The 26,557-nt window shown below is 37.2% G+C and overlaps 2 protein-coding genes across 6 annotated transcripts; both read right to left on the bottom strand.

The window, feature by feature from the left end:
- Positions 1 to 650: 650 nt before the first annotated feature.
- LOC117933680 (DNA-binding protein SMUBP-2) lies at positions 651 to 11,529 on the bottom strand. Its single transcript, XM_034855161.1, has 7 exons — positions 10,644 to 11,529; positions 10,252 to 10,560; positions 9,875 to 10,158; positions 8,042 to 9,073; positions 5,897 to 6,065; positions 3,379 to 3,536; positions 651 to 1,212 (listed from the first exon to the last, which is right to left on the bottom strand). Exons 1-7 carry the CDS (start codon positions 11,308 to 11,310, stop codon positions 970 to 972), a joined length of 2,862 nt encoding a protein of 953 aa, XP_034711052.1. The 5' UTR covers positions 11,311 to 11,529; the 3' UTR covers positions 651 to 969.
- Positions 11,530 to 12,762: 1,233 nt separating this feature from the next.
- On the bottom strand, positions 12,763 to 23,895 carry LOC117933598. 5 transcript variants are annotated; one of them, XM_034855036.1, is made up of 8 exons: positions 23,677 to 23,893; positions 20,032 to 20,154; positions 19,892 to 19,923; positions 18,509 to 18,672; positions 15,814 to 18,352; positions 15,370 to 15,474; positions 15,045 to 15,219; positions 12,763 to 14,095 (listed from the first exon to the last, which is right to left on the bottom strand). In XM_034855036.1, the coding sequence occupies exons 1-8, from the start codon at positions 23,677 to 23,679 to the stop codon at positions 13,886 to 13,888; spliced, it is 3,351 nt and encodes a 1,116-aa protein (XP_034710927.1). In that variant the 5' UTR covers positions 23,680 to 23,893; the 3' UTR covers positions 12,763 to 13,885. The 5 variants fall into 5 exon arrangements, with proteins under 5 accessions (XP_034710927.1, XP_034710929.1, XP_034710928.1 ...); XM_034855038.1 differs by having other exon boundaries at positions 23,710 to 23,893; XM_034855037.1 differs by lacking the exon at positions 23,677 to 23,893 and adding an exon at positions 23,024 to 23,396.
- Positions 23,896 to 26,557: the final 2,662 nt, after the last annotated feature.

The following is a 26,557-nucleotide window of genomic DNA, read 5'->3' as shown; positions in this document are numbered from 1 at the left end:
CATGATGAAAGGGGTTTAGAGTTTAGGATCATCTAAAAGCTACTCATGTTTTCTGGGTCCCCATAAAAACATTTTAAATTTGTTTTAAAAAAATCTTCTTCTTTTTTCCCCAAAAATTTAAAAATCTCTTTTATAGTTACCAAACATGTGTTCCTTGTTGTTGAGAAACCATCCTATGAAGTATGATGTTGAAATCACAACCTCTGGTATGAATGTCGCTCACCCGCATCCGCATATAGGCCTTTCGTAGGAATGGGTTTAACACTTTTTACTCAGAAGTTGCAGCTAAAATCGACAGCATAATTTCAAAGAGTTAAGCATGGAACAAGAAAATTGTTTCATATCGGCATGCTTCTTTTGGGAGCACCCTAGGGTTCTATTCTGGACATGGCTTTAGTTGGATGCAGAATTTGAAATCAAAATGCAATATTGGTTATCATCAAAGCTTTATGAAGTATGGGTGAGCTAATTTTCTAAATAAACCAAATTAATTTTTTTCGTGGTTTTCATATTAAACTCATTTAATAATAAGATACATAAGCTCAAATTCAACTTGGAAAAGGATTTTGGCTTCCCATAAAAGTCGACCAAAGTGATCTATTTTTGTCCTTTGTATTTTCACTAAAAATATTTACTAAAATTGAAGCCTATTTCCTCCACATCACAACAACTTTTGAGTTGTATAAAAAATATTGTATGCTTACATTTGTGTGCCAATTATATACAAATGGAATTGCTATTCACTTATCTGTGTTGGAAAATTAATAGGCAGACTGTACATCAGATTAGATTTGGAAGCTGATGCTGCCGGCAGATACAACCATCCTGCTATCTCTCTCTTTTTTTTCTTTTTCTTTTTTTCTTTTTGTATAGGAATTGAGATCTACCTTACCATTGACCTCCCAAATAATCATCAATTTAAGGAAATAGAAGTTCAAGAGATGAGTACTTCACCAGGTAATGGGGATGCTAACTGATGATTGGAAGCATTGGATTCATGCCGAGTCCAGATCCCCCAAAAGTCCCAGGCTCAGCATGCTTCACTCTACCGATGTATCGGATATGACGGAGGAGCCTGGCCAAGAATGTGTTGTGGCATATTGTTGAGCTATCACACACCACTGCTACATGTTTTCTTGCCCTTGTTATTGCAACGTTCATTCGCCTGCTATCCCCCAGGAAGCCAACTGCTCCTAGAGTGTTTGATCGAACCTAATGAACAAAAATATGAATAGAGTATTATGTTAGATATGCAAACATGGAGTTTCCATCCTGATATATTTGACTAAGTACAGTTAAGTAACTGCGATTTTATTCCCTGAGACCTTGTTGAAAACATTGTTTGAGGACTATCCACCTTGTTCTATATTTGGCCAGTATTGTGTCCCAGAGTTGAAAACCACCAGTATTGTGTCATGTGATGTTCAAAATCTTCGGCCAAGAAGAATTATGCACCACAACCATTTGCTTACTAAAGCCCTCTTCCTCAAGGATATGTCTACCCAATTCTATATTCCTTCACTCCCCAACCCAACACACACATGCATCCACACACAAAAAAACCTTGCAACTAAGCAGATTTCTGCATAGGGTAGGTGTTCCACAACCACATGCCCAACTAATGTAGCAAGAAAATCTGCCCTATACCTAGCAACATTAATCCTGCCATGGGATTTTCTGCTTAAATTAGTCTTACACTTAAAAAGAATATCATTAAATGTTGAAAATTTGTCCTCCTCGTGATTAAAAAGAAAATAATGTTGTTAGCAAACTGCAGATGTGAGACAGTAGTGCTCTCTCTCCCACCTTTCCACGTTGTTCAGCCTTTATGATAGAGAAATAGGATTCCCCTTGCCTCAAACCTCTGGAAGCACCGGACTATCCACTTTTGTCTCACCACAAGTCATGACAGCAAAAAACACTGAGTCCAATCCCATTACTTCCACCTAACACCAAATCCCTTCCTTCCTGCCACATGGTCCAAGAAACCTTACCCAGTGTTGTCATAGATTTTCAATATTCACTATGAATACTGTTCCCTCCTTATCATCCTTCCTAATCCTATCCTCAACAATCCCATGAACTACCATAACTGCTTTCCCTTGTACCTTTGAAAAAGCACTGCAAGTTCTAGCAAAATGTCTCCTTGATGACCCTTCTACACAGAATTCTTACAATGACCTTATAAAAGGCTAGTGCAATTCAAGTGATGGAACACAACTTCACTTAACAAAGCCCTCTCCCAAATACCTGAGGTGTACATGAATTTTTTTTCACTGTTCAGATCTATCTAGAGTCATGCCCTCAATAAAATCCTTAACCAGCATTACCCATCACACCTCTTGAACACATAAACATCAACATATAGAGTTCCTGGGTGGAAATATAGATGTGTTTCCAAGGTTCCCTAATTTAACGTCTGGCATAATTGTTCTTGAAAGAGTTCTGCCTACTACCTTATCAACTGGTAAGCTTCCCTATTCCATGCTGCTGCTTCTAATTTACTTAATTTTCCACCTTGGCATTACCCATCACACCTCTTGAACACATAAACATCAACATACAGAGTTCCTGGGTGGAAGTATAGATGTGTTTCCAAGGTTCCCTAATTTAACATCTGGCATAATAGTTCTTAAAAGAGTTCTGCCTACTACCTTATCAACTGGTAAGCTTCCCTATTCCATGCTGCTGCTTCTAATTTACTTAATTTTCCACCTTCTGTCTGGAGGCATCTGTACCTCATCCAAATTTTAGGTAATAACAAACTTTTTTGCACAGTAAAAAAGAACAGAAGTGTTCTAATTACAAAAGCTCATCACTAGCTTCTCTTTATGAATGAACTGGTCATTTTAGCAACTATTATGTACTTATTTAACACTGAATCTGACAAGCAGATGTCAGAACACATGTGTCACTCTCATCTATTTTTTTCCTACTCACATTTTTTTCTATTTGCTTTAAACCGCAGAAACTTAGGACTAAATATTTTTCTTTGCTATGAGTGGAGCAGGCTCACAAATCAGATTAAATAGCACATGCTTTCCTGTGGAAGAGAGACAACACAACTTGGGTTTCAGGGACATGTCTAAATACCTAATTTCCATTTCTGAGCATTCTATACCATGGCCAAATTGAGGAGTATATACCATTGAATTAGGAATTTTTTCTTACTTTCTTTTGTTGGACACACTAGTTAGGTACGTATATGGCTAACATGCATGTCGGGCATACAACCCTTAGCCAAAACCTGTGTCAGGTACATATATGGCTAACAGGCATGTCGGGCACATATCCCTCAACCAAAACTTTGTCATGTCATGTCTAACCCAGGCACTTCACAAATTTGAAGCGTTCATGTAATAAAGATAAGAGGCATACCATTGATATAATTACTGCATCAGCCTCCCGGCCTTGAAAGCTATCAATAGTTGCAACCTCAACACCTACAGCTTCTGGAATCTCATCAAGCCTGTCTCTCAACAGTTGCACTTGAGCAACATAAGGAGATTGAACTGCAATTGCTGTTGGGCTAACACCTGCATAACAGATATGAGACTAGAATTAGATTACATAATTTATCGAATTAATAAAGACATGTGTAATCAACGAGACTTTGAAAACTACTCAGCAAGTAAAAATGCCACATAAGGTGTTATTTTCAGAGCAAAGCATGCCATAAAATTATCAGGAGATTTGAGAATTAGTTGAGGAAAATAAGATATCGGACTGGAAAAATATTCCCTCTTCAAGTTTTCATTAGGTGTGTATAATAATAAGATAATGAATCTCACATCATTTTTAAATGATTTTACAGATGCATACTGGTCTACTTTACAAAATCTAAAGATGAAGTCTTCACCATTTTAAGGTTCTCTATAAGATGATTGATACATAGCCATTATGCCCATTCAGGTTGTGCAATCTGAAAATAAGAAGTACATCTATTCAAGATTTCAATCTTACATTAAGATACATGCCTTGACACACATCATAAAATAATGTTAGAAAGAAAAAATTGACATCCTAAAGCTTTCATGTTTGAGCTATTCCTATAGCCACTTTTCTCATAAAGTTTTGTATTGTACTAAGCATGGTCCAATGAGCTAGTATCATGATAGTAAAGATGCTAAAGTAGAGGTGGACAATCATTTAATCAGGGGAAAAGTTATGAGCGAGTCATGTTTGGTAAACATATCCTCATCTCAACATCAATTTATTGTAGTTTCACCAAAATTTCCAAAGCTAGCATGTCAACTATGCACAAATTGGGCATGACAGACATTTTTCCTCAACTTGAGGGTGAGTGTTGAGGTATGTATTTCTCATCTCTTCTACTTCTTTCCTCTTTTTTTCTTTGTCTAATCATTCAAACTCCAAGTAACTGCTGCAGCAGTTACCATGTTGCATCATTGATTGTATTTTCTGTTGTGATGGTACTACAAAAGAATTGGAAAACCATAGGCTCGATGCACTTTAGGTTCTCTTTTCCTTACCATTAAGCTTTATATGCATACACATGTGTACAGTCACAATTAGTCCATGTCTCCACATGCAGCAGTGATAAAACAGTAAAGATCAATACATTCTTTTCCAAAACAGAAACATCACAACACCCACAAGAAAGGTGAAAAGCAAATGTTTTTGTAAACACAGTGAAATGTGAACTCTATTTAAATTTAGCTTTATTTCCTCCAATATACCATAAAAATGATTATTTCATACAACTCAATGCTTTTTGACATTCGGAAAAAACTAAATAATTTGAGCTGTTAGCTGATTTTCGATCCAAATAATTCATATACAGGAAGTGAATATATTACAGCTTTAGTTCACCATTCATTTGACACTTTGTTAAAGGATTAACTTTAATGATGAGGTGGAAAGCTTTTGAAGCCTCATTTGCATTTACAAAGGGCGAGGTTCTGATTTGATGTTTGCATGTAGGTTCTGATTTGAGGTCTCACTTGCATTTACAGAGGATGGAGTTAAGATTGCTGATTATTGGAGTGTGGATGAGGGGCTTGGGCATTGGAGTCCATGTTTTAAAAGGAGCTGGGAGTTAGACACAGAAGTCTCTTTCACGGCTCACATCAATAAATTTTGCATTAGGGAAGACATGGAGGATGCTCTGTACCAAAGTTGTCAAAGAGGGTTCAGGATTCTATTTAGATAAATTCCCTTTTTAAAGCACTTTCCTTTCGTCACTCGCCTCCTGGCCAGATTTCCAAGATTTGGGTCCCAAGTGTTGAATCAAAGGTGTGTTTTTCATGTAGGAGGCAGTTTGTGGCAAGATCCTTACCATGGACAAGTTGTGGAAAAGAGGAAGTACCCTTGTTTAACTGGTGTTGTGAAAAGAGAACTCCTAGCCATTTCCTCCTTCATTGCTTGGTGGCTTGTGCACCATGGATGTTGCTTCCCCGTGTTTTGGGTTTTCTTGAATCCTCCCTTATTCATTGAAGGATTTCCTTAGGAGTCGGTGAGGCAGCTTTGTTGGGAAGAGGAAGAGGAAAATTGGAAAGCCACTTCCCTTTGCCGATTTTGGTGCATCTGGAAGAAGCATAATCTAAGGATCTTTGAAGGCATGGGGTTATCTGTGCTTGGGCAAAAGATTCTTTTGTTAGGCTTTTATTGCAGTCGTCCATTGCTTCCTTAGGAAGAGAAGCTTGTGAAATTTTTGGATGTTATGATAGTTTGGATCTGTTCTAAGGGATTCTGGGCCCTTGTGTTTTTACTATTTTCTCTTTTATCTTGAGTGCTCCTTGGATACCCTCATTACACTAGGTTTTTCCCCCTTTTGGCACATTTTATACATATGTTTGCCTATGAAAAAGTATAAAATTAGAATGCAAGAATATTTTAGCAGTTAATCTAATATTCAAGAAACAAGAAAATATACCAGCAGAAATCAAAGACAAGACGTGTTGCACAACGATATCTGCTTCCCCTTCATTGTAAAAGGAACCTGTGCCAGCTGGATCCAAATGCTCTTCACAACCAACTGATAAACTTCCATATGGCATTCTTGTATCAAGCAATAGCAATGGGCATTGTGTTATCCATGCAGGCTGCAAAAGTGTAAGGAAAAATGTGAAACGATGGTTTGTATATCAAGGTTAAAAGATTACAAGGACAACAACTGATAATAAGGTAAAGAACTCCTGAAACTCTAATTTGGCAAGGTTTTAGTCCCATCATAGATCTAAAACCTGGTTGTCCACATGGCATTGTACATTGCAATTCTAAATTACTACTTTGTATAGTTTAAAGCTCTTGTTTCTGATCCTATAGTATCAAAGACCACTACAAAGTGAACACTCCAGCAGTTGTCCAAGTCTGGGACCAACCAAGAGCAACTGAAGCAATTAGAATTTCAAGGACACCAGAAAATCTCTAGCTTGTGTATCTACCACACCATCAATGAAACGAATCGACCATATAACCATAACTTTTGGGACATTGAGTATACTATTTACATATGTCATAAGCTGCATTAGTGTTCAGCTTAAAAAACAAAGCAGCTAATTGTTGCCAGAGCAAAGAAGTTTTGGGGGCTATATTGGTCCATATGAACACCAGTATCAATATAGACATATTAGTATTTCATTAAATAATACTACAGAGAGCAACTAGATTAATTGAATAGCTTAGATAAGAAAGGATTTACAAGTCTTTCCTCCATTCAGCTGCTTTATGAGCTTAATAATGGTGTAATGCCCACTAACAACATTATGGAATTTAAAAAAAAAATGGTATTGTATGGCAGGTCTCATGAATTATTACAAGAACAAACAGCGTTAGAATCTGTTATAAGTCTAACACAGGTACCAAACTCATTTCTCTGAACTGTCCAGGCTACTCTGCTCATGAATTTCTACTATGCATGCTATAGTCCCCAATAAATGGTTATCCATTGTTTTTCTTAATGACATTATAATTATAGCACACTGAAAAGCTAAGATTTAGACGGGAATTTATCATCCTCCAGACCTGGTCAATTTATATGAGTAAAATTTTCATGGTCTGACATACCAAAATGTCTGCTACTGATAAATCAATAGCAACAGTCCTATATAATTTTAGTGAGTTGGTGTCAGTTGAAAAGATAAATATAGGAAGCTGAGATTACAAAGATAGATGTAGAAAGAGCTGAATATAAGGGGACGAGTTTGGAAAGAAATAGATCATATCAATTAGTTCTAGAAAGAACTGTTTGAGTTGCTTCTTTAGCGCCTCTTTTGCAATACACATATTACTTACTGATAAAATAATAAAAAAACGTTCTAGAAAGAACTGAAAATTAGGGGACAGGTTCAGAAAGCTGAAAGCTGAGATCACAGCAATAGAATTAGAGAGAGCTGAATATAAGGGGGCAAGTTTGGAAAGAAAATGGGAGATCACTTCAGAAAAGAATAGCATTAATACAAGGGGACAGAGCTGAATATAAGGTGAGATGTTCAGAAAGAGAGAGATTTCATCAGTAGATTTAGAAAGAGCTGAACACAAAGGGGCATGTCTGGAAAGCCAAGATCACAATGCTGGATATAGGAGGAGCTGAATATAAGGGGACATGTTATGGAAGGAAAGTAGGAGACCATTTCAGAGAAGAATAATATTATCCTTATATTCAGCTCCTGCTAAATTTATCGTTGTGTCCCAACTTCCCTTATTTAGTTCCTCCAACTTAGTCCAACTTCGTAAAAATATTTGGTTTCCACTGCTATTCAAGTTGATCAATAGCAGGCCAACACAAATCACAAGAAAATATTTGAGCACTGCTGCTATTCAAGTTAATCAGTAGCAGACAGTTTAGCATGTTAGACCATTAACATTTGTCAGCTAGATGGAAAGATAAATAGTCAGTAAAAATATTTGGGTTTTCCTGCTATTCAAGTCAGACTGATACCAAGCCACCAAAAATTATTTGGGTTTTGCAGCTGTTTGAGTTAATCAGTAGCAAACATTTGGCACATGGCCTGATGTGCTAACTAAAGATACATATCAGCATAAATTAGAAAGGAAGAGGCACCAGAGGGTATCATACCTTCACAAATGGAGAATCTACCAGAAGATGAGAAAAGACAGAGGAGGAAGACTTCAATGATCCACCGTACATCTCCTTTGAAGCCCAGCTGGCAATTGCATCATTCATTCGATACTGTGTTGTTAATTTGGTGGCAAGAACCTCCTCATGCAAAGTTGCTGCTCTCTCCAGGAGTGATACCCCAAGACCACCTTCCAAAGCTTTTCTAGATAGAATCACAGGAGCAAGCTGACATTGATCACCAGCAATAATGCAGCGCTTTCCCTGCAAAATAGGTATCCAGCAAGAAGGTTCAATTGCTTGTCCTGCTTCATCTATAATAACGAGATCAAAGGCATCCAATCTTCTAATCACAGGATCAGCTGCTCCAGTGTTAGTGGCAAGCACAACTTGTGCACTTGATAATACTTCCTTCACAGTTTCCTTTTCCTTCTTCTTCAGTGCCTTTCCAAGTTGTTTTAGAAGCTGGCGTATGCCAGCAGCTAAAGAGTCATCCTTTAAACAATGTCTCAAGTCTTTTCTTAGATCTGATTTCTTCCTTTCAAATTCAGTTAGAAAATTTTCCAGCTTAGATTTCACAATTTCACCCAAAGATTTTGAAGCTACTGCAGAGGATATCCGTGCTGGATTGCCGACGCGCACAATGTTTACTCCAATATTAGAAAGTTTTTCGACCATGTTATCCACTGCTGCATTTGTAGGTGCTGTGACAAGCACCCTTTCACCTTGTTGAACGGCAAGTGCTATGAGTTCCTTGAGCAAAACTGTCTTTCCAGTTCCAGGAGGCCCTTGGATTATCAGTACTGGCCGTTTCTTGTTCAACCCTAAGGCAATTGCTCTTCTCTGAGAATCATCATAAGCCCCACTCTCCAATAGTTCATCCAAACCTACCTCAGCCCAATCTACCAAGTCATTTTCTTCCAGCCATGCAACATCTTCTTTGTCTCCAAAAAGAGTGGCCACAACAGCAATTGAAGGATTTTTCTTTTGTAAACCATTCTTTTGGAGCAGCATCAGGGCTTCACAGTTGCGCTGAAAATAATAATAACAATAATTATGTGGTAGATCTTTAAATCTCGGAAGGAAGATCCAAGGCACTGAAACAACAAACTGATGCAGAGGAGAGAGAGCCTCTGACATGCAACCAAATTAGTTTATCTTGTAAATTTAATAGGTGAAGCAATAGTGATGGGCATTGGGACACTGTGTTTGTCTTAGTAGTGAGAGATCATGCAGTTAAAAAGCACTTGTCTTAGCATGTCCATGCCTCTAAATAGGGATGAAGTGATGCGATAATTCTGCCGCTTGTAAGGTAATAACCCTGAAAAGGTAGGAATCTGATCCAACACATCAAACGTGGTACAGATCAGTACATATTCATTATTCCTACTTTAAGCTGAGCCGATTGCTTTCTAAGCAACTGAACAGAGTACCATTATGAAAACAATGGAACCCATTTTGTGATATTTTCAAAATGATTTCCTTCATTCCTCCAGATGAATATTCAAAAGTTTACATAGAATGGTTATGAGTCATAACTTTGCAATTAGGGAAAACCCTAATGTGAACAGGCATACAAAGAGAGTGGAAACAGCTGCATACAATAAGTATTTGAAGTGAGAGGGTGAAGGAAAGGAAAACATAAAATGATAGATTCAAGCTGCCATAAGAGAAGCATGCTTGATAGGAGTATGGCTGACTGTTTTCAGATTTAAATTTCACAATGCAACTCAGAAAGCAATTGGGTTGTAAGAGTAATGCTGAGCCCTTAGGCAACACTCACACACACACATCCACCAAAGGATAATCATATAAGAGCCTTTCATCATTTACCTCATATGTGAGAGCATCAGCCAATCCGTGAATGCGATCAATGCGCACGCTCTTGCCAAAGAGCTTAGAGAAGGTTGAATCACCATGACGAGACTCCAGAGCTACACTGATGCTGCACCCATCCTTGCCTAGACTGTCAACAAATCCTTGCATGCAAGATGTTGCCCCTGCACCCCTGCTATCACAAATTCGCACACAGACCATATCTCCAGGAGAAAGGGTAGTAGGTGGCAATCGGTGATTCCCCTCAACCTTGAACAACACCAAATGCATTCCACCTAATCCTGTGAAAACAACCCGAGTAAACATCAGATCGTTGACTAAGAAGTGAACACGATTATTACAATAACTTTGCAAAACAAAATCCATCAAATCACCTATGAAAGTGCTAACAGCATTCAAATTGCAGATAGTGTCACAGAGTTCCTGTTGAGCCTGGCCATGGCTGACCAAGAACTCAATAGGTTTGGATGAATCAGAACTCTCATCAGGTGTAGGAACGGCATTCAATTCCTCCTGAGTAAACTCCAACTCAGAGTCCCGCTCTATTTGAAGCAGCTCAGACATCCGCTTTGTGAATTCATCGATCCTGCTCTGTATAGCCTTGGCCTTGTCCAGCTCCATTCCTAAAACGCCTTTGAGGGGCTTCGGCTGAGATACCTTGCGCGCAATAGCCCTATGCTGGGCTGCAAATACATCATCTCAGGCTACAGACTTCGCCAAAAGAGATGGAAAAATGAAGGTGGAGTGGTGGGAGAGAGAACTGTACCTGAATTAGCAAGCTCCTTGAGCAGCTGCCAGGACTGGGTTTCACGCCAATCTTGGAACTGGGATTTCCGCTGGTGATCCTGGAGGACGTCTCTCAACTCTCTCTGGAAATGGTCGAAGAGGGTAGGGTAATGAGTGCAGGCCTTCAAGCAGACGGCTTCATGACCAAGGGGCATAGGAATGGCATTGAGGTAGGGCTGTGCCTGGATTACGAAACTCAGACCGGGTCCCATCCGCTGCCTCAATTCAGCGAACTCCCCCTGCAACTCCGCGGAAGCGAAATCCAACGCCATGCCCCTCATCCCCTGGCTGATCCACCTCACCACGCACCTCCTCAGTTCCCTCCGCCCCAGTGGGTCCCCATTCTGATAAAGAGTACGCACGCTCACCGGCTTATTCTTCGGCTTCTCCTCAGGCCCACCCTCCTCCTGGCCTCCCACGGGCGGAGCCGCAGTAAGGTCACTAGAATCAACATGATTTGTCTTAACATTTTTCAGAAGCGTGGGCTTCTTGCTGCTGCGGCTTCTCCTCCTGGTACCATTGCTAGTCTTAACGCCGCTATTGGAGCTACCCCGGATAAAGAATGGGGTTTTCGGAAAGGGAGAATTGCAGGCGATGGAGGAGGAACGGAAATGGAGGGTGAAGTAGCAAGAGAGCGCGGCTTCCATTTCAAGTTGAAGAAATGAGAGCAGTAGCTTTAACCCTCGTCAATCAGATTTTTTGTCTTTGCGGCAAGTTATTTGAGCCGCGAATTAGGTGTGAGGCGAGAGAAAGAGCGAAGAGAGAGGGAGAGAAAGTGATGGAAAGACCGAAAGAGAGATCCAAGCTGAAGCTGTGATTGGTTGTGGTCTTTGATAGTGTTCCGATGTGGGACATGCAGATGTCCTACGTGTTGTATTCCCAGTCTTTCGTATGCATTTTTCTTGTGGCATGAGGCATGGACGCGCCCATTGCCCCCGGCCGCCTACCAATTTGTGACGCCAGATTTTTATGTATATAAATATAATAAATCACCAACACATAAATGCAAATAAGGAAGGAGAACGCAAATCACAAAGCTATTTTTTCCATCTCTCTGAAAAGCGTCACTATCAAATTATCAATTGCGTAGGGGTCAGAGAGACTCTTTGTTTTGTTCCCACTTCCATTGCTTATCATCTCTGCCAACCATCCATTTTCTCTTTACGTTCATCCACGTAATGATTTTTTTTTTTTTCCCATGATACACATTAACCCTAATATCTTCACCATGTCCAACCTTTGAGCTCCATGCATTACTGAATGAGTTTTTTTCTCTCTCTTACACTTTCTCATCATTTCTAACTTCTAAATTTTACTGACTGTTTTCCACCTTTTTTTACAATAAGTTTTTGTCAAGATTTACATAAAGAATAAATTGTAAAAATATTTTCTTTTAAAAAAATTTGAAGAAAAATATGAAGGAAATAAAATATAGAGAAACAATACAAGAAGAAAATCTTTTAAAAGCAAGGTGATTTTAAAAATGTCATATTTGAAAGCAAGGATTATTGGTTTACATTGGAGAGAATCTTTGACTTGGATCTCAAATTTAATAAATAAATAAAAAATTGAAGTTTCAATTTCTTTCTTTTAGAGTCAAGTGCTAAAATAATCTAATGATTTAAGTGATATTTGTTTTTTTATTTAATTCTATTTTTTTATTTAATTCTAAATAGAACTTTAATACTTAATAGTGTTAAGTATTAAACAGTTTATTTTTATAATATTTTATTTTTTATTAAACATTAAAAAGTAAAAAAAAATCAACATATTATTTTTTCTATTCAACAAAAAATTTATAATAAATCATGAAAAAAAAAACAAATAACCTAAAGTCTAAAAACAAATTACTTTAAACAAAAAACTAAAAAAAACAAACACCTTCTTAGTTTTGAATTTTGTCTCCAACATTGATAAGGGCCTATGCATTTTGTACTAGAAACAGAGTAAGCAGCTGTACCATTGATTTTATGCTTAAAAATAATATTAATTAGGACATTTTAAGATTTTTAATTATATAAGAATTTGAAGAAAAGTTTAAAATGCTATTTTCAAATTGAAATGACGAAAGAATTTATAAGCCAAATCATGCAAGCAAATTGAGATAAAATGGTCTTTAATTAGAAACTTCAACTATTTCTCACACACTGCCACATACATTGATCGAAGCTCTGAAATTATACGATTTGCATCTAGGGTTCCTTGGCCTGATTTTAGTTTATCATAAGAGAATTACTTCCCTAACAATTTAATGGAAAAGGGGTCGAGCAATCTAATCAGCTAAAGCTCATTTGCTTCCCTAACAAACATGGGGACAACTGAAAACATTAAACATACTAATAATCAATCAAACTGTACTGTAATGGTGTGTACGAGGATTTGGCATGAGAACAGTGGGAAAGCTTCATATGGCCAAGAAACTTTACCTAAATGGCAACTGCATGGACTGAAGAAACCGTGATAATCTAATGGAGAATAGGAGGAAAAGAAAGCCCTTTTCCTCTTACCTCTCAGCAGGGGAACAATGTAATGTTCTACTCCGGAAAAAAGGATGGGGTGGATGTTTTCTGGGGTTGATCACTCAAGGGGAATCAGAAGGGAGATCAGCATATTATGGATGTTAGTGAGGAAGGAAGGGCAACATCCATTGCAAAGGTTTTTGAGTTTTGAAGGAAGAGTTTGGTTTGTCCAATCAGCTGCCCTAAGAGGGTAGGACTGCAACCAAAACAAACCTCTAATAAGACCATGATTCTTGTGTGCAGTTTTCAATTGGTTCAGTGGTAGAGTGTTGGTGACCCAAGGCAGATGACATACAAGAATGTGCAAGAGGAAGAACTGAGCACAAGAAGAAGGTTTCTAAAAGCTATGTACAGTACATGTACCCTACTAGCAGCACGTCAATTCATTGAACAAGTTGATGAAGGGAACTGACTTCTAGTCATTAACAACAAAGGCCCAGAAACTTTAAAAACTGGATTTAAAACATTTAATTCTAACATCCAAATACTGCTGAATCAATGTAAGTAGCCCTAGCCCTTCCATATGATATAGTCTACTTTTAAGAGGGATAGAAGGGCATCCACAAACTATGTACAGATTGAAAAGTTGAACTTAGTTCCTACTCAAACTGAGATTCTATCAGAATGTGCCTGAAGGGTTGGGGGAAAAATGAGGGGAGAGAGAAGGAAAAACGAACTACTCAACAAGTTGTGGATCTGGAATTCACCAACGTTGCCTAGAGAGGAAAAACTCATAATCAGGATGTCTGTTCACAGATTTCAGATTTCCCTTGCTAACTTCAGCTCTTGCCATAAGAGATGCTGTCTGCTCTAGTGTCTTCAACCGCTTTCTCAGGATTTCAGAAGGCTTTAAGTTTGAAGTTTCTTCTGTCTGGCTCTGTATGGACCGTTTCAGATGGAACCATCGTTCATGCTGTCCATGTCCCATACAACAGACAATGGGTTCAACAGGGTTAGTATTTTGGGAAAGCTTGTAATTATCTCAGGGGCTGAAGCAGTAACTGTATTAATTATATACGGTATCACCACGAGGAAGATTGATAAATGAAGAAATGCCAAAATGGAAAAAACTTCAATATAGCGGATGTAGTCACACTGTTACTTGAAACTTTTTGGTATATAAGAAAACATGGTGTGTGTGCATGAGCACAGTTAACACCACAAAGTTGGACATCAAAAAGGAAGGCTAAGATGGTATTTCAGAAACAGAAGATGCATGCATTTCCATTTGAAGCTCTGAGAAGTTATGGTAATTTCCGAGTGCAAAAAAAAAAAAAAAAAAAAAAATCCAGAATAGCATTTTAAATATGCAAATATATGAGGAAGAATTTTACTGTCAGAACAATGCATGAATATGACTGCATCAGAATACGAAAAATCCAACAAAGTACATGTGTCGAAAATTGTATGGAGAAAATTAAGGAAATCAGTTTATATGGAAATTTGGAATGAAATTCTAGAGATGGTTGCTACACGCAATAATGCATCGCCTGAAGTAAAAAATATTATTACAATAATAAGAATATTACAAGTATGTGATTTATAGGGGAAAAATGTATGTTTAATAAGTAAAAATAGTATATTTGAAAATCTTGTAAATCCCCCTATTATCTAGTAAAACTTTTTGTCCTTTTTTTTTTTATGTCAAAGTAAAATTCTGGACTCAAGTCCAGTTATCCTACAAAGATCCTGAAATAGTTAACAAATATGTCATGAGCACAACAAATACGGAAAAATGCAATTGGAAAGCTCAGCATGGGAAGGATATATTGCACTCACCAGCCATCTTAGGAACCGCTTGTAGAATCAATTTAATAGAGTTAAAATCAAGCCCAAAATGTAAAACAGTAGCAGTTAACTACCTGAGCATTGTAACTCTGAAGACCCACAACTGGAGAAACTATACAGGCATCCTTTCTATGGGAATCAAATGTAGAGCTTCTATGAACCAGATGGCCAAATGAATGGTAGGTCAGGAATGCTGCACGAAATTCACCATCTGGTATCCTATAAATAGGATACCATGCCACTGAATACCTGAAAGTCAATTGATTTCCAAAGTTCTTATTTAGAATTTTTCTTTGTGTCACTGTGAATTGTGAGCTTAGACATCAAGAATTTTATTTTGTTTCATTAAGCGAAACATGAATTTTTATGTGGAAGATCTGGAGCATTTCCATTACTAACCAGGAGCTATGATGAAGTTCATCTAGATTCATGGAGTCTAGTTTTGTTGGATCCCCATATACTTTGTTCCATGAAGGTCCATCACCACTAACCAGCTCTTTTATCCTGGAAACAACAAAATCGAGATCAAGATCAATCCATGACAAAGACCAAAGAGGAAAAATTTTCAATTAGCTAACTGCAGTTCCTCAGGATCATCATCGAAGACCATGAATTCCAAGAAATTCTGCTAACTGGGTGTCATGAATAACAACTTAATTTTTAACATGCTCATTCTCTGGGACAACCATATCTAGGTCAGTTCACAGGAAAGATGCCATCTAGTTAGGTCAAACTGTCACCCAAGGGAATTACACGAAAACCAAAAGAAGGAAAAAAAAAAATCAACAACCAAAAAGTAAAGGAAAAAAAAAAAAAAGGAAGAAAGAAAGAAAAAACACCCACTTCTCAAACAATGGCTTTCTGAGTTGAGGTTGATCAGATTCAAAATATTCAAAAAGTAGCTCTGAATCATCAGTTATTGTAGTATCGACAGATTGAGACATGGATGATACTCGCGAACTGTGCATTTGATTTTCAAGTGGGCTAAAGCTTGTCTCCTCAGTACAAGGCCGAGGGAAAAGTATTGAAAAAATTGGAAGTTGGCCAATGTTAAATGAGCTTTGTGATGTTTTACTCATTTCACATGCCCTTGAAACCACAGGCCCATTATCCATATGATGACTCCTAGGCTTTTTGAACAGCTGAACTGCAGAGAGAGAAGGGGCAAAGTAGGCTCGAAATGCAGAGTGATAAAAACCCAATCTCTTCGAGTATTCACAATCTTCTAATCTTACTTCTAATCCATAGCTCCCATGTTTCTCATACCACTTCCACAGGCTTCTCAATGTGATATTGGGTGCCTCATGTCGGCAAAGAGGCCTACCAACCTCATCTCGCACGCAAGTTTGACAAATTTTAACACTGTTTGATCGACAAATAATAGGAGAAGCAGCATGAAGAAGTCTTTCAAAGTCAGCGATTGGACAACCAGTGGCCAGTTGAACAGATTCAGACAGCTGTTGTACCCTATAGGCATCATGTAATGCACCTGATATCTTGCTTGAATCAGCTCCAAAAGCATAAATATGTTTTTCTTTACAAGAGTGAGTAAAGCAGTTAACAGCAGGATGCTTGTTATTGAGCTGTTTAGGTGTGCATGTGTTCTGAAATGGGCTTTCATCTTCAGGAGAAGAACAATTCGCATTTCCAAAACTATGATCCACACACATTATTTCAGAATCATTTGAAGAAATAGGCTTGTGAGAATTAGAAGATGGTTTCTCTTCTACAGAGTTCTCTGGAGTCCAACCTTCAGCAGCTAGTTCATCAGCATGTGCCAGTAATGATATGTCTGATCTACCCAAGCTTGCAAAACCAGAATTTTTCTTCGCAACAGGTTTCCATTTCCTCATAACCGATGCAGAACTATGCTCTTGCTTGCTGTTTTCTGAAAGAGAAACTTCTTTGTCTACTTCAGCAACTTCCTCACCTATGAGAGGATGAAGGTGAACTGCAGACTGCCCCTCATGCAGACTGGACATGTTCAAAGAGTCGAGGGATTCTAATAATGAGTTATTCTGGCCCTCTGTAATATGATCTTTCATATTAGAAATGGTGCTACATCTTTCAGGTGGTTCCAGGTTGCCAGTACAATCTTGCAAACTGTGAACTAGCTCAGAGGTAATGCTTTCAACTCCATGGGTTTGTAATTCAGGTTCTGGACAATCATTCTGAGAATAAGATTGTGAAATACTGCCTGATCCCTTTTGACCATTCCACAGCACTGGAAAGACCGACATTTCATTCTCCTGAATATTAATCCTTGCAGGTGCATTAGAGCTGGCCTTCATAGCAAGAGATCTCTTCCTGGAATGACAGTTGTACTCTTGCTTTGACCCTGGACTAGAGTTTTTTTTCGACTTTCTATGGACCTTAACTCTTGATCGATTCTTATCTTCAGATTTTGATGCTATATTTGCATTGTTACAATTTCTTTGAAGTAAAGGAGCCTCTTTCAAAGTCTTATCAAGCTGAAAGCAACCCACATTTTCCTTCCCAACACAGCCATGTGCATTTTCAACAACCATTTTAGCTTGCTTATCCCTCTTCCCACGTGCATCCAATTGGATGTCACTGCTGCTACAGCCTGCACTATGAAGCTTCATTCTATCAGCATTATTACAAGAATCCACAACACCATTTGATGGACTCTGACGAGAAAAGCATTCATTTCTGGTACTTTGATGTGCTTCTGAATCACTAATTCCACTACCCTGTTCATTAGATGGACTTACATTATAACCAGCATCGGTACTGTCGTCATAACCAGCATTAGGACTGTCCTCACTGCTACAACCAACAGAAACAGAACCCAATACAAGAGAGTCAGGCATATCAGAGAAACCTTTGGAAGACATATCATCACGACAGTGGATTGTTTCACCATGTTTATCCTCTAATCCTTTTGAAATGGAAAATCCCATGTCTTTGGCTTGGCTCCCATCTTCAGAATTAAACGCAGGATGTTCACCAGTAAAATTATGAACTACAGAAGTAATTGTATCTTCTGATACATCCATGTCATCAGTGCATGAGGTGCATGTCTCTGATGTTTCTGAACAGTTGGTTATGCCATTACTGTCTCCTTCAGAATCATTTACACTAACCAGACAATCTGGCAATGAATTAACTAGGGTACTTTCATATGAAACTGGTCCATCCCCATGATCCATATCGTTGTTAATAGAGGTTTCAAAGGTTGAACTTCCAAGGGCACATTCCTCAGATAAAACTTCTAGTTCAGTAGAGCCAGTATCTGATGAAAGTTTATTCTTTCGTTTTGCCTTCTTTCTCGCCTTTCTTCTTGCATTTTTCTTTGCATTCTTCTGTGCTTTGGAACTATCAATTGATGTCTCAGATGGATTAACAGCATCAAAGTCACCTGAGATCATATCAGTGGCATCACAGTTAGAAAATTCATCTAACCTAGTTGCTTTGTTAGTCAAGGACTCGTTTTGAGATTGATGATGCACATCAGACTGACAGAAGCTTCTGCCTGTTAAAAATTTGACAGAACAAATAGCATCTGGAAAAGAACCTGTCCTCTCTTTGTGTTGATGAGCCCTGAATGAATCAACAGGTGGGGAAACCACTGTAAAATCATCCATTTTAACCTGAGCTCCAGATCCCAGGTAGTTGGAGTTATCAGGACATAGAAATGGCAGTGTAAGGTGTCTATGTGAGAATATAACCATAGGACACCTGAAAATAAATGGAAGAAGTAAATTACAGCCATTCCTTAAGTACAAAATATACCAGATTAAAAACTGTGACACAAATGATCATAGTGATGTACTTCAGAAAACGAGAAAAGACCTTATTCAATGCTGTTGAGCATGCACAAATCAGGGCATAAACACATTTCAGCATCAGGAATTTCAGGAGTTGTATCCATCCATTCTAAATGAAAATTTTCCGCGTAGTTCTCCATTTTTTCTGTCAAGCTAAAACTAAGCCTAAGCCTAAGCCCATGGTTTAGACAGCCACCCACCTAATTAAGCTCCTAACAAGAATTGAAGACTCAACACTGGATCCCCTACTAAAGAGGAAGCTAGTACCACTGGGCCACAAAGCCAGTGTTTTCTCTATTTCTGAAACAAAAGAGAATGATAGAGTGGATGAAATCTATAGGGAACATCGGTAATTTGGAATTGAGAATATCTTTAAAAACCACAGTTGGCATTTTGGAAGCTAAGGGCTATTGGATGCAATTAAGGCAAAGACTCTCCCCCTTCATAAGGATCTTTAAGGAGCCATTTCATGATAAATATAAACTTTATATTGGGAGGGAACTCATGGAAATAAATAAATAAAAGTCAACTGGGATTCTTCTACCACCTTAAGCTTATGAAGGACCATTCATCTCATGAGAAAGGTTAAAGTTTAAAATTAATTCTTTGAGTGGAGAGCATTCTAAGTGGGTGTGTCACAATCCCATAACAAAGAGGCTGGTTTTTCCCCAAAAAAAAAAAGGACTGATGCTTGAGGAGTTTAGAGGACATTCTCACCCACCTTCAGGAAAATGGCATTTGGGAAGGGGGCATTTAGTTCGTGTCTCGCTTCTTTTAGTTTCATTTGATGGAAATTACATCTGTGTGTGTGTGTGAGAGAGAGAGAGAGAGGGAGAGAGAATTTCAATTACAGTAAAACCAGAGCAAAACCAGGTGGCATGGCATCAACAGCAAGTCCCAAAAATATAGTCATGCATGTCTTTCTTTTTTTTTCCTGTTGATAGATGAAATCTAACCAATGATACAAAATGGTTGAGAAATGTGGAAAAAAAAATGTTAAAAGACAAGGAGACACCAAAGAACAAACTGCCATCACTATTCTAACAATTGTCTCAAGAACAAACAGAATGAAAATAACTATTTCTAGACCCCCAAATAAAAGGCAATTCCAAAAAGGAAAACCATCTTACCTCAACCAGATGACAAAAGCTTCTTCACAATCCTGAATAAAAGCGGCCATCCAACAAAAGAAAGTCAGAGAAACTACTCAGGCCAAAATGGAAGAAAACCATTATAGTAACAATCAATTACTGCAAAGAAAGAATATGACCTCTGTAGATGCTTTCAGATTTTGTTCTAGAGACTTCCTTGGCAAGAAACCTTTTCCTCTGTCTGAACCTTTTGGCCTATTTCTATTCGATCTTCTAAGACCACAATGCATCTTTTGTTTTGACTGTCCATGTCAGAGGTAATATAAGAAAAGGTAAGAAATATGAGAAGTTGTACTAAAAAGAGTTTATCTTTATCAAGATATTCACCATAATAGCCATACAAAAAGTTGCGGTTCAAGTAAAGGTAAACATTTTAGTCAAATGAAATGGATACTCACAAGCTGAAATGGAAATTCCAAGCAAAATATACAGTACATTTTTTTTTTGATCAATAAGTATAATATTGTATTGCAAAGAGGCGCTAAAGCAGCGACCCGTCAAATTACAGTATGAAGGGACTTACCCCCTTACAAAAGGGCCCAAACATCAAAGGACAAGGTAGAGCAAAACCTCTCCCTTAACACATACACACCCAATCTATATAATCTATTAAGGTCGAAGGACCATCTTTTATCCACACTTTGGATTCCGACCACAAAAAATACACAAAAGATGCTTTCAGCTTTTGAATGGACAGCTCACAATCCTCAAAAGCAATTGAATTTCTAGCCTTCCAAATAACCCAAAACAAGCATAACGGTCCCAATTGCCACGCCACCTTCCTTTTCTTTCCCACAAAAGACCCCCTCCACCCTAAAAGGGTTTCCTTGACCGACCGGGGGAAAACCCACGAGACACCAAAAAAGGAAAGGAACACCATCCATACTTCCCTCGTTTTTTCACAATGGATGAGGAGGTGATCAATTGTCTCCTCACTCTTATGGCAAAGAAAACATCTATTTGCCATAACCCAACCTCTCTTTTGCAAGCAATCCAAGGTTAGAACTCTCCCCCAAGAAGCCTCCCACGCAAAAAAGCTCAATTTGGGCTGCACACAAGAATTCCATATAATTTTTGAAGGGAAAAAAGCACAAGACCCCGGCTGCATAGTCCTATACGATTTCACCGAGAAGTCCCCATTCTTTGTTGCCATCCACTTCACCTTATCCTCCTCCTCCCCCCTAACCTTCTTCCCCTCCAAGCAGCAAAATAGCCTTTCCACTTCTTCCAACTCCCAATCGTTGAAAGGTCTATTGAAACAAGGGTTCCAACTTCCCCCCCATTCCCCCTCGGCTGTCCACACTTCATTTACCCACGCCTCTTTGTTCGAGGCTAAAGCAAATAACGAAGGAAAAGCCTCACTCAAAGGGATGGTTTCACACCATTTATCTTTCCAAAACTTCACTTTCTCACCATCACCCACCACAAAGCCAACAAAAGGGGTCACTTGATGTCCCATTTTACTTATTGCCTTCCACAACCCAAACCCATAGGCCTCCCTAGACTCACAAGATCTCCACCCTCCTCTTTCCTCCCCGTATTTCCCTCTTATCACTTGGTTCCACAACGCCTTTCTTTCATTTGCAAAGCGCCACACCCATTTACCAAGGAGAGCCCTATTGAAGACCCCAAGATTCTTAACCCCCAACCCTCCACTTCTTTTGTCTGAACAAACAATTGACCACTTAACTAGATGTGGTTTTTGCACTAGAGCCCCGCCACCCCACAAAAAGTCCCTTTGTATCTTCTCCATTCTGATTCTAACCACTCTAGGCATCTGGAAAAGCGACATAAAATAAATCGGTAAATTTGCCAATGTACTCCGCACTAGAGTAATCCTCCCCCCTTTTGAAATGTATTGACGCTTCCACATAGCCAATTTCTTTCTGAATTTTTCTTCTATTCCATCCCACGCTGCTACGCTTTTAAAAAACAAAATATACAGTACATGGAAAGGAAAGATAAGGATTTTGTATCAAAAACAGTGATAAAACTAGGATACATTAATGAGTATATATACTATGTATAAAAATTTTCCAAAGAAAAAAAAAGGCAAACAAATAATGATATACAAGTTTAGAATGCACATGCTGAAGAATGGAATAAAGGTTACTCCATGGGGAATATCGAATGATACCATAATTGTATTTTGGTGCGCCCTTTGTATATCTTGTGTACTTTGGCGCACACTTTTTTGTTTAGGCACTATTAATAATATTCTTATTTACACATTTAAAAAAAAATAATTCCAAAAGAAACATGTAAGAAATGAGGATGAGATGGATAACAATGCAACAAGAAGATTTTGAACAAATAAACCTAGAATTGCTCTTCAGCAGACAGAAGCAATTACAATCCCTGCAGCTACATAGACAAGTACAGCAGATCCCTGTGTGTTGTCAAATGGCCAAATTTTGGACCCAAACGCACAAAAAAGTGAACCAAAAGAATGATGTCATAAGGTGTCTTGCATTCTTCCCTTGATAGACTACTACACCCAAGGGGCAGAGAGGCCTTCCTAAAGAGTCTATAGCCCAACAGACACATAAATCTTTTGTTTCATCTGTGGATTTATTTTGTAGTGATTGTACGAGAATTGAAAAGTAATTTCTCTGTAAAAAGCATAGAAATGAAGAAAACAATCTATACTTCACAACAAATTTTGTTGTCTTGTGTTGTGTCCAATCTTTCCATTCGGTCATCTATTTGCTGAAAATCATTTGAGTGTTTCTTCAATTCCAGAGTGAACTTGAAGGATCTTAAACTTGATTTTAACTCATCGATATCATCAACTACGATGTTACCCTTGTGTGAGAATCCAGAAAACACTTACAATAAGAACCCTTAAACCCTAAAAGCAACCATTAACTTAAATTAAATGCAGCGCAACGCTGCTGAATTGTGAAATTAGTAGATCCTAAAACAAGAATAGTAACCCTATCGCAAAAATTAGATATACAATAATACTTCGATGAATTGTCTCAAAGTTCTTTATGTCAAACTACAGGAAATCCTGATATCAAAAATAGATCGAAAGGCACTGATAGCAGGAACATAAAATTACTCTAAATGATGTATCAAAAATAAAAATAAAAACAAAGAAACACTTACCATAAGAAACCTTAAACCCAAAAAGATTACTGCTAGCTTAATTCATAAGCAGCACAACCACAGAAAGATCACATTCTTCAATATGTTTGATAATGAATTATGCAAACTTATCCCACTGATCGCAATAACAAAAACAAACAAAAAAGATTACAGACTCCCACAGATGAGACAACGCAGATATGACAATGCAGATGACAATAAATTAAAAGTTACAGGAAAATTTAATTAAAACAAGGAAGATTAATACCACATATGAGTTCAACTCTCGTCAAAACCCAGAAATGAATAGTATAAGTGAAAGAGAATGGTGATCAAATTCAATTCAATTTTCAATGGATTGACTAAGTTTTGATAACCCAATAACTAAAAAAGCACAGAAACCTCAAAAAAAATTTCAAAAATCAAAAACAAGGATTTATAATCGCCCTCACTTAGCAAAAACGAAAAATGTTAGGTGAAGGTCCCCAAAGTTAGCTGAGGTTCGGAAAATCCAAACAGGTCTCCTAAATTTATAGGCAATTTTTTCCACTACCCCTTTTCTCCATTCACCAAAACCCCACCATTTCTGACAAGGAAATCATCAAAATTCACAGATTTTTTTATCAGATAAGGGGGAGTTGAGTGGAGTGGTGAAGTGAATAAGGTGTACGGACCATAACATGGGCTCTGATGGATCGGAGCTTCACCTTTTTGGCCTCAAAGGCGCTGCTCACTAAGTAATCCGTCTTCGTCTCTCTGCCTTTGCCCCACACCCACCAATCTCAAGTTGCTAGTAGAAAATATTAAGAGACACTCTTTTCTCTCTCGCTTTTCTTCTTTCCTATATTCACAACAAACTTGCAGCGTGAGAAAGTGATTCGTTTCAGAAAGAGAAAGTTGAGAGTTTGGTTCCAACTTTTCTTGTATTAATTTATTTATTAAATAATTGTTCCTCATTAAGTTCTTGACTCTTTTCTCACACTAATTTCCAAATAAAAAAAAATAAAAAAAATGTATGTATTCGAAAAAACAACTACCATAAACAAAAATATAATTACAGAACTCGCTTGAAATTGATTAAAATAAAATTAAAAACATTTCCAAAAATTTTAAAGCACTTCCGTGTCAAGCCTACAAATATTACTTTTTGATCGGAAACATCGTCAATGCCATCAACCCCAGAACCCTTTAGAAAGCTTTATTGGTAAAATTCTTATTTTATTAATATTTATTATAGAAAAATGGTGTGTAATTTTAAGAATTACAAAGGGTAAAATTGTCATATAAGTTACCATTTGGATGAATTGACATCCATTATATACCCTTTTGGGCTTTGTATTAACAATAATGGTAGGGAGGTTGGTGGGGATAGGGTGTGGGGTTCACGTGCGAATCAGAGTGGGGCCGTGCGGCGTTAGGTAAGCCCACCTGGTTCACTGACAACGGCAGTGTTTGTTGCATAGGCAGCATGCTTTCCACGTGCCTCAACAAGCGAATCCCTCGAAACATGTGCCGCTATCAAAAATGTTTTTCTCGAATCTCCATCTCCCTCGATATTTACTTTGTATGTACTCTTTGATGGCGATAATCACGTATACAATTTTTACTAAACGATTTAAAATTTATCATATATATATATATTTAATGATTTGAATTACACCTTCCATTAAAACAATTCAAATTAATTAATAAAATAATTAAATTAAATATAAAACTATAAAAGATATGGATATGGATATGCACGTGATACCTTTGGAATATATATGATTATTAGAAGAGACAAATTCGGTTTTATAGTCAAATTGTAATAAGAAAGAAAATAACGATTAATTAAAATACCATAAGATATATGGGAATCAAAATTCATTAAAGGTTGAGATATATTTATTTTTTAAGATTAAGTTATTTTTGTAAAATTGAGTGTTTTTTTTAATTAATTTGATATTATAAATATATAAATAATTTTTAGATATACACTTAGATCAAAATTTAAAAAAAAAATCATTTATTTTTAAAATTATTTGCATCACTTTTTTTAAACAAATATTTATTTTATAAAAGTGTCTATTTACATACAATAGACTCCTGCTAATACAAATGAATACAAAAAACTAGGGAAAAGTTGTGAACCAAAACAAATTTCTAAATTTAGAAAAGCTTTTGAAAATGATTAATCAAAACAAATATTAGAACAGTGGTAGTGAATTTGGAAAAAATAGAAATGAGAGGGGAAAAAAAAAACCACACAACTAGAGTGATGATGGGATAAAAAAGAGGATGGAGAAGATGAAGATGATTTGAAGAGGTCTTTGTCCCTTTTCTCACTTTCATATTCATTTTTTCTCCTTTTTCCTTCTCTTTGTTCCACTATGAAGTCCCAATTCAATTTGGGTTACCAAGATGTTTTCAATCGCAACCTCCCTCCCTACTCCATCCAATGAATGCAAAAAAAGGTGTTAGAGTGAGAGAGGAGAGAAAGCAAAATGCAAAAAAAGGTTATAATATCTACTTACTCTACTCCTTAGTATACAACTTAAATGGGAAAAGTTCACTCAAACTCCAGTCAATAATAGTCCAAAACAAATACTTAAATCATTGCCCCACACCAAACAAATGCAACAAGACCGCATATTCAGTTTCAACTAAAACACTAACAAAATAAATAAATATTTGAAAATAAAGAACTCGTAAAGATGAAAACCACTCACCGATTTCCAACAAATATAACAATTTTTTCCCAACAAAATTTTCTTGTGCTAGCAAAGTCATCCTCATTTTATTAGATCTAGCAAAAAAGCTTCAAAATATTGGAAGAGTGAATCAAGAGTGTTCTATTGGAGATGTGTTGGGGGCGATAAAGTTGACCATTGACAAGGTACGGTTATAGAGGTATAGGTGGAGATACTCGTAATGCAAAGAAAGAAGGTAAGATAATAGAGAACACTTGGTTGAAAACATAAAGAGTATCCCCTTTTTTTTGTTTTCTCAACTGTGTAAAAAACAAGAGAAACAACTTGAAATTGTTTTCTAAAAATAGTTTTTGAAAACATGAAAAATACTGAATTTTACACTCCCTTATCAAATGTGTTTTCTAGTATTTTCTATTCTAAAAAGTAAAAAACAATTTTTGAAGACACTTTGAAATAGGCCTATATTTGCCATTGGTTTTGTTTTTTTGTTTTTTTGTTTTTTTTCAATTAAAAAATGATTAGAAAAGTGTCAACATATTCCTATCTTCTAAAGACACCAAAACCTTAACTTTACTTCTTACTTCTCATCCTTCTTCATTTTTTCTCTCTTTTCCTCCCTTCCTATCCCTTTCTCTCCTTTCTCTTTTTCTTTTCCTTCTTTAAGGTTAGGATTTAATTCTTTTCCCTTCTTTATGATTAGGATTTAGGATTTGAAGAAAAGGAGGGCATGGTAACAAATTCACATGTCATTTTATATTCAAAAAATAAAAGAAAATAGTATAGGGTTTAGTTCAATTTTTTTTATTGACTTTAAATAAAAAAAAATCATGAGTAGTTTTAGATGGATTAAATAATGGCAATTAAT

The sequence above is a fragment of the Vitis riparia genome, chromosome 16 (assembly GCF_004353265.1).
Source record: "Vitis riparia cultivar Riparia Gloire de Montpellier isolate 1030 chromosome 16, EGFV_Vit.rip_1.0, whole genome shotgun sequence".
Classification (NCBI taxonomy): Eukaryota; Viridiplantae; Streptophyta; class Magnoliopsida; order Vitales; family Vitaceae; genus Vitis; species Vitis riparia.
Note: the sequence above shows the minus strand (reverse complement) of the source record. Positions and strands in the feature narration are given on the sequence as shown.